General features: G+C 42.2%; 1 protein-coding gene and 1 long non-coding RNA gene across 3 annotated transcripts; one reads left to right on the top strand and one right to left on the bottom strand.

Annotated features, from left to right (window-relative positions):
* Positions 1-33: 33 nt before the first annotated feature.
* On the bottom strand, positions 34-3,951 carry LOC136766892 (uncharacterized). Its single transcript, XM_066720763.1, has 4 exons — positions 3,783-3,951; positions 2,836-3,030; positions 2,453-2,535; positions 34-1,112 (listed from the first exon to the last, which is right to left on the bottom strand). Exons 1-4 carry the CDS (start codon positions 3,949-3,951, stop codon positions 1,074-1,076), a joined length of 486 nt encoding a protein of 161 aa, XP_066576860.1. The 3' UTR covers positions 34-1,073.
* Positions 3,013-6,442, top strand: LOC136766893 (uncharacterized). Of its 2 annotated transcripts, none has more exons than XR_010821783.1 (2): positions 3,013-3,594; positions 4,201-6,442. It is a non-coding gene; the product is annotated as an uncharacterized LOC136766893 (long non-coding RNA). The 2 variants fall into 2 exon arrangements; XR_010821784.1 differs by lacking the exon at positions 3,013-3,594 and adding an exon at positions 3,929-4,023.
* Positions 6,443-16,066: the final 9,624 nt, after the last annotated feature.

Below are 16,066 nucleotides of genomic sequence, written 5' to 3'. Positions count from 1 at the left end.
TTGTATTCAACAATTGGTATTCAAAGCCATCGCTTACACAAAGTTTGTATTTTATTTTTAAAATGTATCCTCATAAAAAACATTACAAAGCATATACAAGATGACCACAATACATGTGCAATACTTACATAGTTTCAATACATTAACAGTTGTGATGCAAAGTAAAACTATTTACCATAAAACCGCTACACTGTGAATGACTGGTGCATTTTCCCTCTCCTCCCAATGGTACAACGGGAGTGTATTTCTGACCATTTCCTCCATTAATCATATCTAATCCCTGCTCTACAGTGTAGTTACATCGCTCCAGTGAGAGGATTTCACATCTTAACTCATCTTTACTATGGATATATTGTTTGCTAAAGCAATACAGTGGGAAATGAGTCTCACACAAATACAACACCCTGACAAAATCTAAGAACACTTTTAACCCTCAAAGAAAAAAAAACACAGTTGTACACCTTAAAGTCATATTCAAAATACAAAATACCACAGCAAGAAATATACTGACAGAACTGAGGTCTATGCATCACACCGCAATGCCATCCACATTACACCCTGGAATCTGAGCAGTCACTAGCTCTAAGGTTACAGTCCACTGAGAGAGCGACTCGTGGATTTAGGTGAATAAATGAAGGTCAACTGGATTTAAACAAAGAGGGAACTAAAATACAGGTCAGATTATAATGCAGCGGCCTGCACTGCTTCTCGCAACGCATTACAGTAGCATTAAGTAAATCCAAATCCAAAGCACAATACTAAGAGACAAAATATTAGGAATGTCTCCCTGAAACGACAGAGGATTGTAGAATTCACTAAACCGATACAAAAACAATCTCTGGCCAGTGAACTAATATCAAGGAATGCCTCAGAAGCAGACAACTTCTTACAAAGAAATTGTGCAAAAACCTCGTTAAGAGTGTAGGTTGTCATCTACCCCAGTCACTCAAATCCCATTAGACCTCTGCACCAGACTATAATCGAGGTTTGTTTCAGTTTTGTCTTGATCGCGGACAATCACTTTGGTGTCGGGGAAAATCGTGGCACTCGGCGGGAGTCGCGCTGCCGTGTTCTCACAGCCCGCCGAGAGCGTTCATGACCTCCTGGAACATCTGGACAGAGAAGGCGAGAAACGTAGGACATGAAACTTAAAAAGATCCCTGGATGGATTGGATGATTCTCCTTTTCTCCATCTATCAATATTCATCAAATATTCTAGTGAACCGGTGATCATTTCTTACCCAGCACTTCCTTACACACGTGACTCCTATTATCGGTCTTGTATCAAGCTGCTTAAATTTCAGCTCTAGCCTTTGGTTCCGGTTACTGCTGATGCTAAACTATAATTAAGGATATGGCAGATTCAAGAAAGGATTCTTTAGCCCTTATTTAAATCTCCCAGAAAGCTACCGAGATTATACCAAAGCCATTTATTGTAATCTTTCTCAAACAGCATGAGATTGTACATTTCACAAAGGAAGTAAAAATATACTTTTCATTAATATTCCTAGAAGCATGACATGGTTTAAGTTCGGTCAATTTATCACGTTTGGACTGTCATTTTGTGTCAGTGTTTTGCATATTCCTGGGATAATAAATGTATTCTGCAAGTGAAGCAGCAGCTGTAGATATATCGAGATGTCAATGGCAAAATTAATACGACTTCCTGAACCTGCTTTATGTGCAGCTCTGCAGCGATTGATTGACCTTACCGTTTGTACTGTGAACACAATTTGTGTGCAGACCTTCCATCTTATCACGAGACTGTTAACTCCTTTTCTTGCTTTAAATATACTATTCTCTATTATGAAGTGACATCATTATTTCTGCTTTGATACCTCGGAAGATCATTAATACTGTGATTTAATGAGTCACGCGTCTCTTTAGCGATTAAGGATTTCCCCTAAATAAAACTGCAGCACTGTGAGAGACCAGGAGCGACTCTCACTGTCCTTCAGGACTTGGATTTCTATGGAAAAATCCAATACATTATTTGTAACTACAGTAAAACAAGAAAGAAAAATAACTTTTTGGAATAGTGTTGCCATAAGTTTTTGTAAACATAATAGAGAATCAGTTTAAAACATAAATAAAACAACAGCGGAATTACAACCTATGGCCTAAAACGTAACCTTTACTTTATTTCAAATATTACTATCTAGTCTTTAATATAGCAAAACAATACATATATGTATGATAATGTTGGATTTTATTAAAGTACTTATTAATGGAAAAGCCAACGGTTTGGTGGTGTGGAAATCATACAGCAGAACGAAGTCTCACACGTTTCACTGGGGTGATACTAGAAATCATAAATAATAGTGTGCAAAACTGTCAAAAAATCATCACACTGGCAATCACCAAGTCTAGCTACAAGGTCCCCATGCCCCTGGTGAAGACTGCACAACATCACGCTCTCATGACCCACTGTCCATCACCCTACATCACTTACATAGACATTAACAAAGAAATAGGACAGCGCTATGAAGAGCTTCTTCTCCTGGTCACTGTAGCGCCAGCAGTGGATTGCTTGACCTAGAGATAAAACACAGGCAGAAAAGGGATTGAGAGACACTGGAAAACATCCACAAGGTGCCTGAATACATCCAATATGCAAATAAGTATTTAGAACATTCACATTTAATATTAAAGATAAAAAACACAAAAGGCAGCACTGCTAGAACATGTCATTGTATATTTTCCATCTATACATATTAGCCCTTTGTTAAATATCTTAAATACCTTGTCTGTCCTCCAATTAAAACTCATTTCAGTTCAGCTAGATTCACACCCAGCACCCATCCTGCCTAACGAAGAGACGTGTCCCCGGTGTACCTTGCTCCTTCTGCAGGAATCCTCCGGACTTGTCCCCTATGAAGAAGAAGCCCTCCTCGAAGCTGACCTGGTCGTACTTCTCCATGTTGACCAGGAGGCTGTTGGTCACCGGCAGGTACAGCGTGCTTCCATTTGGTTTCCAGCACTCGGAGTAATACACGCCTCTGTTTGCGGGAATCGATATAAAGGAACTCCCTGACGAGGACAAGAAGAGAGAGAGAGAGAGAGAAAGCCAGAACGTCAGAAACCCTCACCAAATAACTCTGGGGCGACACCACAAGGCACGCAATGTGAGGGGGCAACACCAATAAGACTTTATATCACTGTATTGCAAAGAAAAGACATATCCTCCCATGCTATCAATAATTACAGGTTTATTTCAGTTGATTGAACACAAAATACAATGATACATTATCTATGCATGCAGAATCACAGATCTGCATTTGAATGTCAACAGATGTCACCCTGCAAAGGTCAGAGGACACTAGAGACAGTGTGTCCTGATACATACGTCTCTTAACATGACTGTCCATTCATATAAGCCAGAACCGGAATATAACCCCACATTGCTGCACCAAAACGTGTCCGCTGAGGCTGAGCGTTTACAGACGTGCTTCATCACACCGCTGCACAGCTCTCCGTCCTCAGCGGCCCGAAGCCCTTCATCAGCTCAGCTGAAGTGAGGAAACGCTGTGATTGGTGTGCAGTAAAGCCAGGTGACAGAGGGGGCTCTGATCTCCAACAGATGCATCCACTCCTGTGAGTAAACCAAGTGAACTACTATGAGCGTCCGCAGCCGTTGCATTTACCTGTGTAGCTCAGAAAACACTTGCATTGACATAGAGGGGTGCCCAGCCCCCCGTGAACGTCCTACACACGGCTTACAGAGTCCAGCGCTGTATCTGAGCACACCGACCGCCCGTCACGCATCTGGGTCATGCACTCACGGTGTGTCCCGGTCGTGTCCCGCCTGTGGCTGTCCCCCGGCCCGCACACGCAGCCGTCCCCCGGAGCGCTGCCCCTCTTCCTCTTGCCCGGCAGCGCGGCGGGGCTGTCCCACGAAGCGGGCTGCGGCGCGCCATTGACGGCCGACACAAACGCGCTCTCCACCTCCATCGCCGTGGGGCAGATCCGCGGTCGATGCCCCGTCTCTGCAAGGACATGCAAAGAAAAGCCCGTCAGTGTGCGGTGCGTGCGGCGCTGCGGCCTCCATAGTTTAATAACTGCATCAACGGAGACGGGCGAGGCCGATGCGTTCACAGGAACCTGTATTATTCAGTTAAATCCCGCATCGCAAGTTATTGCTGTGTTGTGTAATGTAATGTACTGTACATGATTCTTATTTTACCTCTCCCCGATCCCCAGCTCCCGGCCGGACACCAGCAGTATTTATTCAGGCTTGGCTGAACTACCACTTTTTCGAGCAAGGGACGAAAAAATGACAACAAAGACGTGCTGCTTGCTGTGGTGTTGGTGTTGTTGCCCCCCACAAAATCGCTTCACAATTGCTTTGTTGAGCGTCTACAGCTTCACAACGTAAACTATGCTTAACTCTTGTAGTGTGTAAGTCACTGTTTCATCTGTGTAAATGGATACAGTGTGTCTATGCTGGCTTATTTTGTATTGTACACTCAGGCACTGATTCGGACACCTATGGGACCTGACAGGCCCTTCGAGAAAGCATGCGGGTAACTTAAACATTATCGCGGGAAAATGATGGGCTTTATGACGTCGCCCTCGCCAGGAGAGGTTACATTTACAGATATAATGTCTTTGAAATCATCAAAGACCACATTTCTGTAAATATCGACCGTTTAGACTCACTAATTAATTGAATTAATACCCCAGATCACACACAGAATACAAAATAATAACGTGATTTGCATAATTAAATGGTATTGTTAAACCGAAATCCTTTCACAATGTTTTTATGTTTAATGTTAATTATATTGCCCTATGTCATCGGTGTCTCCCCCACCCCCTTTAAAAACTCAGGTGTGCAAATCTGCTTTTGGCATGTAAAATGAGCCCAAGCAAACCCACTGTTTAAAGTGGACAGAATCTAATGCTAGACCTGTATTTTGTCTGCCTTTGGTCTACACATTCTCATTCATATTTGTTGGGGGGTGGGGAGTGTATCTTTGTATTACTACTAATAATATTAATATTCTGTAAACGTATTGGGAATATTTTTTCAATGTAAAATATATTTAAAGACATCTAAACAAATGCTGTATCATAGATGTATTGTGGGAATGTGTGTTGCTTGTTTCACTCTTGTGTTTGTCTACTTGACTTTTCATTTTTAAGCCTCCACTGCCTCTGAAGAGAAAGCTGAGAAGCCAATGAAATCCACCTCCATGCGAAATGAGCAGGATGGTGTCAACCGTCATCTGAATGTCAAGGACATTTGTGTTAACGGCAGCTTTTTGCCTCAACCTCCACTCAGCTGACGGGGAATCAGAGATCAGCCAGTTAAGGAATATTCAGGTTGTTAAAAGCTGCTGACATGAGCTGGTTTGTTCTCTCTGCTGATATGTATATCCGTGCAGCTCAGAAAGACCGGACACATTTCTTAGGATAAAAAAGGTATAATACTTGGCTGGATTATATATTTGGATTCCAACAATCCTGACAAGCACTGTTTGGACTGGGTAGCCTACATTTTGTATTCCTAAAAGCGCTGTTACTGATGCATATGTATCTCTCTCAATAGTCTGTTATTTTTTAGCTGTATGTTTGTGAGTTGAAGAGGCTGCAAATGTGATGTGACATGGGATGTAATGAAAGAGGGGGGGGGAGGGATAAATAATGCTTGCATGTCTGGATAGCTGCTTTTTGGATTTAAAAAATCAAAGCCAAGAACCAAATGGCTCAGGGAGTGTATTACAAAAACCCTGCATTGAAATTCATTAAACTGGGTATTCTGCTACCAGTATTCTGCTCATAACTGCAGACAATCACTGTTTCTTATTGCACATGTAGGAATTAGAAATCCTAACAATAGGTGTAGGTAAACAAAGTTATAGTTCAGGCACTGATTATACAAAATAATGTGCTTGATTTTTCAGCAAGGAATAGGTCAAAAGTGATCTTTTGATTCAGATGTATTAGTAGAAGTAGTTGTAGTAGTACATGTAACCTGTAACTCCCTCGTGTAAAATGTATAGAAAAACTCACCGTGCTTTACTATAGAAATCCATCATTCCTCTTTGATTTGAGAGGCGCGTCATAATGCAGCTCGTAAAATGTTGTGGTGTGTTGCCATCAGGTGTCAGAAGTTGAAATTGCACTGTGTCTGCCAGAATTTGATATTCTGCTGTTGTTACTTGATGATACAATTGGTAACCAGCAGAAATGTATTATGACAAAAGCAAACGCAATATGCAAGAACAAGTTCGACTTGGAATTATACCACTTCAGTCTTAGTGATTTAAAATGTTATCAATGAACAGATTTAATTCTCCAGTGGATTAAAAAACTTTTTTTTGTTTTTTCAAAATTGGCTGGAAATTAACTTGAAGTTCAAAAGTGTAATTCCAGTACTACAGTGGCTTTGTTTTTTCATGCTTTGTAATTACCTTCTGCCGGTGGGACTGTGGCAAATTATATACTGTGTTCCATATAGTGGTTAATATTGGTGAACTGTCTGTTAATGGCGTGCTTGCTGTCTAGTCGGAGACCTTTTTAGTGCTACTTTTGAATGTCATCAATCCTTTGGGCCATTTAGGCCAGTGTGTATGGAACTGACAGGATCTGCATTTAACGTACACAAGAAAGATCTGTCTTAACGGTATTGTCTGTATTATCCAACTCTTTCCTAATATCCTATTGTCATCCACTTGTTTCCACAACCACACTTTTTCCTGTATCTAGAGTGTGGTGTATTGCCTATAAAACATACACAACTTACACAATGCACAAATTAAGTATATTCATTTATTGATCACAATATAAAGCAACATAGATTTTGAAATACATTAAAAGACACAGACTGGACTGGTTAGTAAGTGTGGGTGGGTGCAGGGGTTTATTTAGAATAAGACGGATGATTTTCAGCTAGGTTTCTATGAAGAAGCAACAGTGAGAGTGTAAAATGTGATGTCTTTAGATTCCCAGAAGGCTTTTGTTGAAGTCCAGCATAAAGGATGTATTATCAAATTGAAAAGCCATAGGAGTCAAAGGTAATTCATGCAGATGGGCTGAGAAATGCTTAATTTGGAGAAAACAAAGTAGGAAGAGACCTCAAGCTGGGCTGCAGTAATTAATCGAGTACTGTGGGGATCTTTTTAGCCCTAATAATACATTTTATTTATCACGTGCTCCTTATACCCAGAGCACTACAGGTCAAGCAAAAAATGTATAAAATCAAAACAAACACAATAGGAAGAAAAGACAGGCATTCCAACAGCAACATTTTACATTTTTACATTTTAGTTTTTTTTTAAACTACCAAGTGTTGGGGCGCTTCTCCGAGCCTGTGAAGTGCAGCACTTGTACAGCAGGCTCTGTCACACGGTGTTTTAAGTTTGCAGCGGTGCTGCTGGAGAATTAAGGAACTCGTGAAGCGCAAAGAACAACTGGGTATACAACTACACAGTTACGAACCTGGGCAGAGGGAGAAACTTGAATGTTCTCAATAGTCCGGTCAAAATGACTGCCTTTCTGAGTGGATGAAGGTAGACTGAAGGTGTTTAATGCAGGAGCTGCACATGTTGTGGGTGTGGCAGCTGTATTTAGTCTGAAATCTTGAGGATTCTAGAGGAACATGATTACATTTTCTATTGAATTGTACTACACCACCACCCACCCACTGTTATTGGTTTTCTCATGCAGCACAACATTGTTGTAATTATCCATGAACCGTTGCAGGAGATGGCTGTTCTCTTCTGAAAGAGCTCATTGTAGTGGAACGTATTGCCGGACAATAATGGATTTTTAAAGAAACAATAATCTGCCCTGGCTACACATCATGCTGTATCTTGAAAATGGCATGTGTGTCAGCTGATGGGTGTGGATCTGAGCAGACTGATGACCGACATCACTGTATCCGGAAGTGAAATCTCACTGTATTCATCTCAGTATATACTGTCTGTCTCAGTAGTAGTGTGTGTCTCAGTATACAGCGTCTGGGCGTCTCAGTATGTATATATGTATAGCGTGTGCGTCTCGGTATATAGCGTGTGGGCAATTTAATAAAGTGTGTGTGTCTCAGCATAAAGTGTGTCTCAGAATATAGTTTGTGTGTCTCTATATAGTGTGATTCAGCATAAAGTGTGTGTCTCAGTATGTAGTGTGTGCGTCTCAGCATAAAGTGTGTCTCAGTATATAGTGTGTCTCAGCATAAAGTGTGTCTCAGTATATAGTGCGTTTCAGCATAAAGTGAGTGCGTCTCAGTATATAGTGTGTATCAGTATACAGTGCGTCTCAGTATATAGTGCGTTTCAGCATAAAGTGAGTGCGTCTCAGTATATAGTGTGTATCAGTATACAGTGCGTCTCAGTATATAGTGCGTTTCAGCATAAAGTGAGTGCGTCTCAGTATATAGTGTGTATCAGTATACAGTGCGTCTCAGAATAAAGCGTCTCAGTATATATGTGCGTCTCAGCATAGTGTGTCTAAGTATATAGTATGTCTCAGCATAGAGTGCCTCTCAGCATAAAGTGTATCTCAGTATATAGTGTGTCTCAGTATACAGTGTGTCTCAGAATAAAGGGTGTCTCAGTATATACTGTGCGTCTCAGCATAAAGTTTGTGTATCTCAGTATATAGTGTGTCTCAGTATATAGTGTGTGCGTCTCAGCATAAAGTGTGTCTCAGTATATAGTGTGTGCGTCTCAGCATAAAGTGTGTCTCAGCATAAAGTGTGTCTCAGTATATAGTGCGTTTCAGCATAAAGTGAGTGCGTCACAGTATATAGTGTGTATCAGTATACAGTGCGTCTCAGAATAAAGCGTCTCAGTATATATGTGCGTCTCAGCATAGTGTGTCTCAGTATATAGTATGTCTCAGCATAAAGTGCCTCTCAGCATAAAGTGTATCTCAGTATATAGTGTGTCTCAGTATACAGTGTGTCTCAGAATAAAGGGTGTCTCAGTATATACTGTGCGTCTCAGCATAAAGTTTGTGTATCTCAGTATATAGTGTGTCTCAGTATATAGTGTGTGCGTCTCAGCATAAAGTGTGTCTCAGTATATAGTGTGTGCGTCTCAGCATAAAGTGTGTCTCAGCATAAAGTGTGTCTCAGTATATAGTGCGTTTCAGCTTAAAGTGAGTGCGTCTCAGTATATAGTGTGTATCAGTATACAGTGCGTCTCAGAATAAAGCGTCTCAGTATATATGTGCGTCTCAGCATAGTGTGTCTCAGTATATAGTATGTCTCAGCATAAAGTGCCTCTCAGCATAAAGTGTATCTCAGTATATAGTGTGTCTCAGTATACAGTGCGTCTCAGAATAAAGGGTGTCTCAGTATATACTGTGCGTCTCAGCATAAAGTTCGTGTATCTCAGTATATAGTGTGTCTCAGTATATAGTGCGTCTCAGCATAAAGCATGTCTCAGTATGTAGTGTGTGTGTCTCAGTATATAATGTACACGCACGGAGTTGCTCGGACCCCAGGCCTCGGCACACGTGTGGCAGCTAATCGCAGAGGTGCCAGTATCTTGCTCAGGGTTGCACTAAAATCAACACTAGAAACACACACAAGACACAGAGCCCATGAAGGAGACTAAACTAACGCCGAGCGCGGCGCGTTGGCCTACTGGAGCCCCAGTAGCAGCGTCTCTCCCAGCGGACGGTGGAGACCAAAGGCTACTGAACGATTCTGATGAGTGAAACCCAGACCCTGAATTTCACCTCCTTACCTATCCTCTGTTCGAGAGTCCAGGAAGCGGCAGCCGCCACCTTATCACATCAACTCAAGACAGTCTACTCCGGCCTCTGAGGACAATTGAGAAACAAAGTGCATTCTGTGAAGCATGCAGTGATCATGGCTGAGGCCCATACACACGTGGCTGAGACAGACTAAGATCCTGAAGGCTCGAGCTCGACATGGTGGACACACGTATGACTGCTGTGGCCGATGGAATTTCTCTGGTAGTATTTCTTCTATTTGATCTGTCCTGATTTTCCTTTTCTCATCACTAACCTGTAACTACATACACAGGATAAGCTTTTAACTGGTGTTAGAGTCTCTGTTAGGGTTCAGCTTGCAGAGGCCAACCTGAAACTATTTCTCTGATCCATTATAGTCGTGTGTCCCACGTGGCAAGAATGGCCACTTGGCCAAAAGGGGGGACTGTAGTGGGAAAATGTACTTTTATTGTATTCTTTATATTAATATTATTCATAGTTTCATGTTGTTAATTCAGTTTTGTATAACAAGCAACCACTAGGTTGTAATTACTCATTTTTGGGGGCTTCTATGATTATTAGGTCTTATTGCATTTTTGTCTGTATGTATTTTAATCAACGACTGTCTGGAAGTCACTCAATCAGACAAAACAGTTAAGCAGTATGAAGTTTGTGTGTTTTGAGGAATTTGATTAAGGACTTAAAACAATTTTTTTGATAAACATCTGCTGCCTGAGGAATGCTGACCAGCACCAATCAACTCACAAACTCAGGTCTCTGTTCATTATTATGCGTGTGGTAAACTATTTTGTACAACTGTATTTTAACAAGATATAATCACTGCCCATAGATAAGACTGGAACATATTGGCCATCTGAAGATAGAAAAAGGCTTCTCCAACCCACATCCTCAGTTCTTTTCTTCACTTCATGTGAGAGGTTAACCTGCATTTACTTCTCCATCGGTGTGTCCTGACAATTACTGACATCCACTACAAGGTGCTACTCAGAGTAGTAAAATAAATCGCATGGGTCCATATCGCCAATCCTGGGAGCACTGTTCTAGCACCGATGACTTTCTTATTCCACATTGTGTCTGAATTAAATAGGATAGGTTCCTTTCTCTTTGATCCTCTCAGTTCATAAATATATGAATGAAAGAACTTTCGCACTCACCGTCCTCCTCAGCAAGTATGAAGTAAACGATGTCGCAGTACAAGTGCAGGTGTTCGTTGCCGCAGAGTCTGGAAACTGCCTTTGATGTCGACAAATTCCCCAAAATATATTTTTTTAAAAAGCAAAATGTGTATGATTACTGAATGTCTATGAAGAGCCATATACATCAAATATGTAACATTTTCAAGGTATAAAAAAGGAGTTTGCCATTGTTGTTTAAAAATACATATATATTTTGCATGTCACGTTTGAGGCTGTTCAATTAGCATTCGTGGTACAAAGGCTTATTGTATCTCTAGAGAGAAGCGCCGTCCAAAGAGATCAATACAGACACTAGCAGCTCCATATCACATTAAAATACAACTAATTACTGGAAATGATCATCAGTGAATTTGGAACATAACAAAAATGGTGTAGAAATGGTTGCTCTTATTTGTACTGGTGCAACTGTGCACAAAATCTGAAACAGGGAACTAGTGCAAACTGACCTTAACTTGATTATAGGCCTCTGTGAATTTCTCAACACCCATCTCCTCCTCCAGCCTAAACCTCCAGTCATCTAGGCTGACCAATAGACTGCCCTCATCATCGGTATTGTCTCCCGCTTCTTCACTGCTGTTGTCTGCACAATTAGGACAGTTGTGAGGTTAATCTCAACACGGTAGGCCATGTGCTTCAAACTGCTTCAATATCACATGACAGCGCCAGAGGTTCTGACCAATCCCCAATTTTTAATTTGAATCTCCACCTCTCACTGAGAAAGTGGCTGTGTGTGCGGTGCGGTTCCCCTACTCACAATGATCCCACTGTTCACTGAGATCACACCAACTGCCACTCTGGTTGTCCCCCACTGCCAGTCCGTTGGCACCGTCGAGTGTACCCTGAGGGGGGCCGGCATGGACCCCAGCCTCATCCGCATCCTCAAACATGCTGCAGCAGCCAAAGGATGACAAATCAGGTTTACTGTCCGCAGACACGCAATACTGCATGGGGAAATGAACAAATGAAGAAGAGGCTTGAGAGATGTTATTTTTGCACATATGACCTGGTCGCCATTCTTACTGGCCATTTCAAGAGTCACGCATTCGAACACCGTCATATACAAAGCAAGCACACAGACAACATCCTTTTAAAATTGAGCCTTTGTTCTAAACACAAGTTGCCAGTGGGGAAAATAATCATATTTTGACAAGCAACTAACTGCGATGCACTGTGTGTTCTGACACCTTTCTATCAGAACCAGCATGAACTTTTTCAGCAATTTGAGCTACAGTAGCTCGTCTGTTGGATCGGACCACACGGGCCAGCCTTCGCTCCCCGCGTACATCAATGAGCCTTGGCCGCCCATGACCCTGTCGCCGGTTCACCGCTTTTCCTTCCTTGGACACTTTTGATAGGTACTGACCACTGCAGACCGGGAACACCCCACAAGAGCTGCAGTTTTGGAGATGCTGTGACCCAGTCGTCTAGCCATCACAATCTGGACCTTGTCAAAGTCGCTCAGATCCTTACGCTGCCCATTTTTCCTGCTTCTAACACATCAACTTTGAGGACAACATGTTCACTTGCTGCCTAATATATCCCACCAACTGACAGGTGCCATGATAACAAGATTATCAGTGTTATTCACTTCACCTGTCAGTGGTCATAATGTTATGGCTGATCGGTGTATGTTTAATTACACAGGCTATGCATTTACCCCCATATAATAATTTCACACATGTCCAATTTAAATCTGCATGCTTGTAGTAATGGAATGTAACATGGACAGAGAGTTTGCTGCATCACAATTTTAGCTCTCTATTGCTTTGTCATATTTTACCATTGATATTTTTGTTCAGTATGTTATACTAATTAATATTTTGATATAAATGGTTTCTTCACCCTTGTATGCAAATTTACAGGAAATTATCGCATCATAATGACCTATGAGATGAACACTGTTAGATCACTTCATGAAACAATACTTTAAGCAATGATTTCTGACAGATAATCTTATTTCCTACACCATCCTCAAATCTCTGACACAATGTCATGGACAAAGCCTGGCCACTGGGCTTCAATATTTGAAATGAGGCAGATGTACAGTGAGGGAAAAAAGTATTTGATCCCCTGCTGATTTTGTACGTTTGCCCACTGACAAAGAAATGATCAGTCTATAATTTTAATGGTAGGTGTATTTTAACAGTGAGAGACATAATAACAACAAAACAATCCAGAAAAACAAATTTCAAAAAAGTTATAAATTGATTTGCATGTTAATGAGAGAAAAAAGTATTTGATCCCCTATCAATCAGCAAGATTTCTGGCTCCCAGGTGTCTTTTATACAGGTAACGAGCTGAGATTAGGAGCACTCTCTTAAAGGGAAGCACTCTCTTAAAGGGAGTGCTCCTAATCTCAGCTCGTTACCTGTATAAAAGACACCTGTCCACAGAAGCAATCAATCAATCAGATTCCAAACTCTCCACCATGGCCAAGACCAAAGAGCTGTCCAAGGATGTCAGGGACAAGACTGTAGACCTACACAAGGCTGGAATGGGCTACAAGACCATCGCCAAGCAGCTTGGTGAGAAGGTGACAACAGTTGGTGCGATTATTCGAAAATGGAAGAAACACAAAATAACTGTCAGTCTCCCTCGGTCTGGGGCTCCATGCAAGATCTCACCTTGTGGAGTTTCAATGATCATGAGAACGGTGAGGAATCAGCCCAGAACTACACGGGAGGATCTTGTTAATGATCTCAAGGCAGCTGGGACCATAGTCACCAAGAAAACAATTGGTAACACACTACGCCGTGAAGGACTGAAATCCTGCAGCGCCCGCAAGGTCCCCCTGCTCAAGAAAGCACATGTACAGGCCCGTCTGAAGTTTGCCAATGAACATCTGAATGAGTCAGAGGAGAACTGGGTGAAAGTGTTGTGCTCAGATGAGACCAAAATCAAATCGTGTTTGGAGGAGGAGGAATGACCCCATGAACACCATCCCCACCGTCAAACATGGAGGTGGAAACATTATGCTTTGGGGCTGTTTTTCTGCTAAGGGGACAGGACAACTGCACCGCATCAAAGGGACGATGGACGGGGCCATGTACCGTCAAATCTTGGGTGAGAACCTCCTTCCCTCAGCCAGGGCATTGAAAATGGGTCGTGGATGGGTATTCCAGCATGACAATGACCCAAAACACACAGCCAAGGCAACAAAGGAGTGGCTCAAGAAGAAGCACATTAAGGTCCTGGAGTGGCCTAGCCAGTCTCCAGACCTTAATCCCATAGAAAATCTGTGGAGGGAGCTGAAGGTTCGAGTTGCCAAACGTCAGCCTCGAAACCTTAATGACTTGGAGAGGATCTGCAAAGAGGAGTGGGACAAAATCCCTCCTGAGATGTGTGCAAACCTGGTGGCCAACTACAAGAAACGTCTGACCTCTGTGATTGCCAACAAGGGTTTTGCCACCAAGTACTAAGTCGAAGGGGTCAAATACTTATTTCACTCATTAACATGCAAATCAATTTATAACTTTTTTGAAATGCGTTTTTCTGGATTTTTTTGTTGTTATTCTGTCTCTCACTGTTAAAATACACCTACCATTAAAATTATAGACTGATCATTCCTTTGTCAGTGGGCAAATGTACAAAATCAGCAGGGGATCAAATTATGTTTTCCCTCACTGTATATCTGTATACAGATCATATGGGAATTACTCCAGTCAAGTCATGGATGATGTACAGTATTATCCAAATTCTGTCTTGCACTGGCATTGTATAATTGTCATTAAAAAGTTTAAATTATTTGCATCAGTTGCAATTCAGCTTTGCCATTGGCCTGTGGGTGCTGTGGAGAAGATGTGACATGTTCAAACTCCCATTCCTTGGCAAAACGCCTGAATAACTTGCACTGGAACTGCGGTCCATTGTCTGAAATCACCAGGTCAGGCTGGCCATATTGTGCAAACTGAGCCTTGCATCGCTTGATAAGTCTGGGAGTAGCTCGATTTCCCAGAAATCAGAGTAGTGGTCAACTATCAGCAGAAAGTCTTTTTGCAGACTGTGTGGTACTTGTGCTCTTTTCCCCTGCTACAGCTCGGCTGAGAGTGTCTAATGTATATCTCAGGGCCTGGTTTGCATGTGACGTCGAGATTGTAGTTCTGCAGGGTTAGCATCATGCTCAACAGTCAAGCCCATCCTTGCTTGAATCACTCTGTATGGTGACAGGCTTTGCAACATCGTAGTATTTCAGTACCGGTGTGACTGTAACCAGACGCTTTATTTCCTGCACTGCATTGTCATGTTTAGGAAGTCAGTGCCACACTGCCTACTTGTCTAATAGTCTCCGCAGCGGCTCACATTCCTTTGATAGATGGGACATAAAATTTGCCAGGTAGGTCACAAACCCAATGAAACATTGCACAGCCTTGACATCAGTAGGCTTTGGCATCTCTAGAATAGCTCTAGTCTTCTCTGGGTCAGCTTTCAAACCATCAGCGGACAGGATGTGCCCATGGAAATAAAACTCTTTCAGTTTGAACTGTAGTCTCAACCTCACCTGCCTGCATTGATCCTGCAGAGTCAGCAGTTTCTCCTCATGGTCACGCTCTGCTTCCTGTTCTGTCTCACCACAGCCAACAACTGGAATGTCATCTGCAATCGGCTCGATGCCACTGAGCCCCACCAGCAGTACGTTATTTTCGTTGATGGACCTCTGGTGCGATGGAGACTCCAAACAGCAGTTTCAACCTTTTCAAGCATTTCCGACCTCGGGGTCCAAAAGGTAGCTGCTCCCTTCGTCTAGTTTACATTGCATAAGAGCATCCCGTGCATCTGCCAGGGTAAAGAGACATGCTTTTGGCAGCTTGTATAAAATCTCCAGGGTCAGCAACATGTAATGAGATCTCTGGAGAGCTTGATTTAAGAATTTGGGGTCAATACAGATTCTTTACTTCTCGGGCTTTACAACAATCACCATGTTGCTTATCCAATCTGTTGGCTCTGATACTGATACACACTGACATGTTGAGCCTGACACTAGGGGGTTTTGATGAGCTTCTACAATCTCAGATTCAAGGCTGTGTGCGCGACCCCGTACAACACAAATTTCATTAGTTGTCCAGAATATAGCCTCAGTCTGGTGTCGCTTGGCTGCAGCCTGGTTCCAGGCGCTAGCTTCATCTTGTCTGACAAGCTCATTACGTCACATGTTGTCCAACTGG

Source organism: Amia ocellicauda, chromosome 13 (assembly GCF_036373705.1).
Source record: "Amia ocellicauda isolate fAmiCal2 chromosome 13, fAmiCal2.hap1, whole genome shotgun sequence".
NCBI classification, from domain to species: Eukaryota; Metazoa; Chordata; class Actinopteri; order Amiiformes; family Amiidae; genus Amia; species Amia ocellicauda.
Note: the sequence above shows the minus strand (reverse complement) of the source record. Positions and strands in the feature narration are given on the sequence as shown.

Coding starts and splice junctions, on each gene's coding strand:
- LOC136766892 (XM_066720763.1), bottom strand. CDS start 3,951: ATGGAGGTGGAGAGCGCGTTTGTGTCGGCCGTCAATGGCGCGCCGCAG. Junction 3,031..3,782: donor GGACACGACCGGGACACACC/GTGAGTGCATGA, acceptor TGTCCTCGTCAG/GGAGTTCCTTTATATCGATT. Junction 1,113..2,452: donor ATTTCTTTGTTAATGTCTAT/GTAAGTGATGTA, acceptor TTCTCTGTCCAG/ATGTTCCAGGAGGTCATGAA.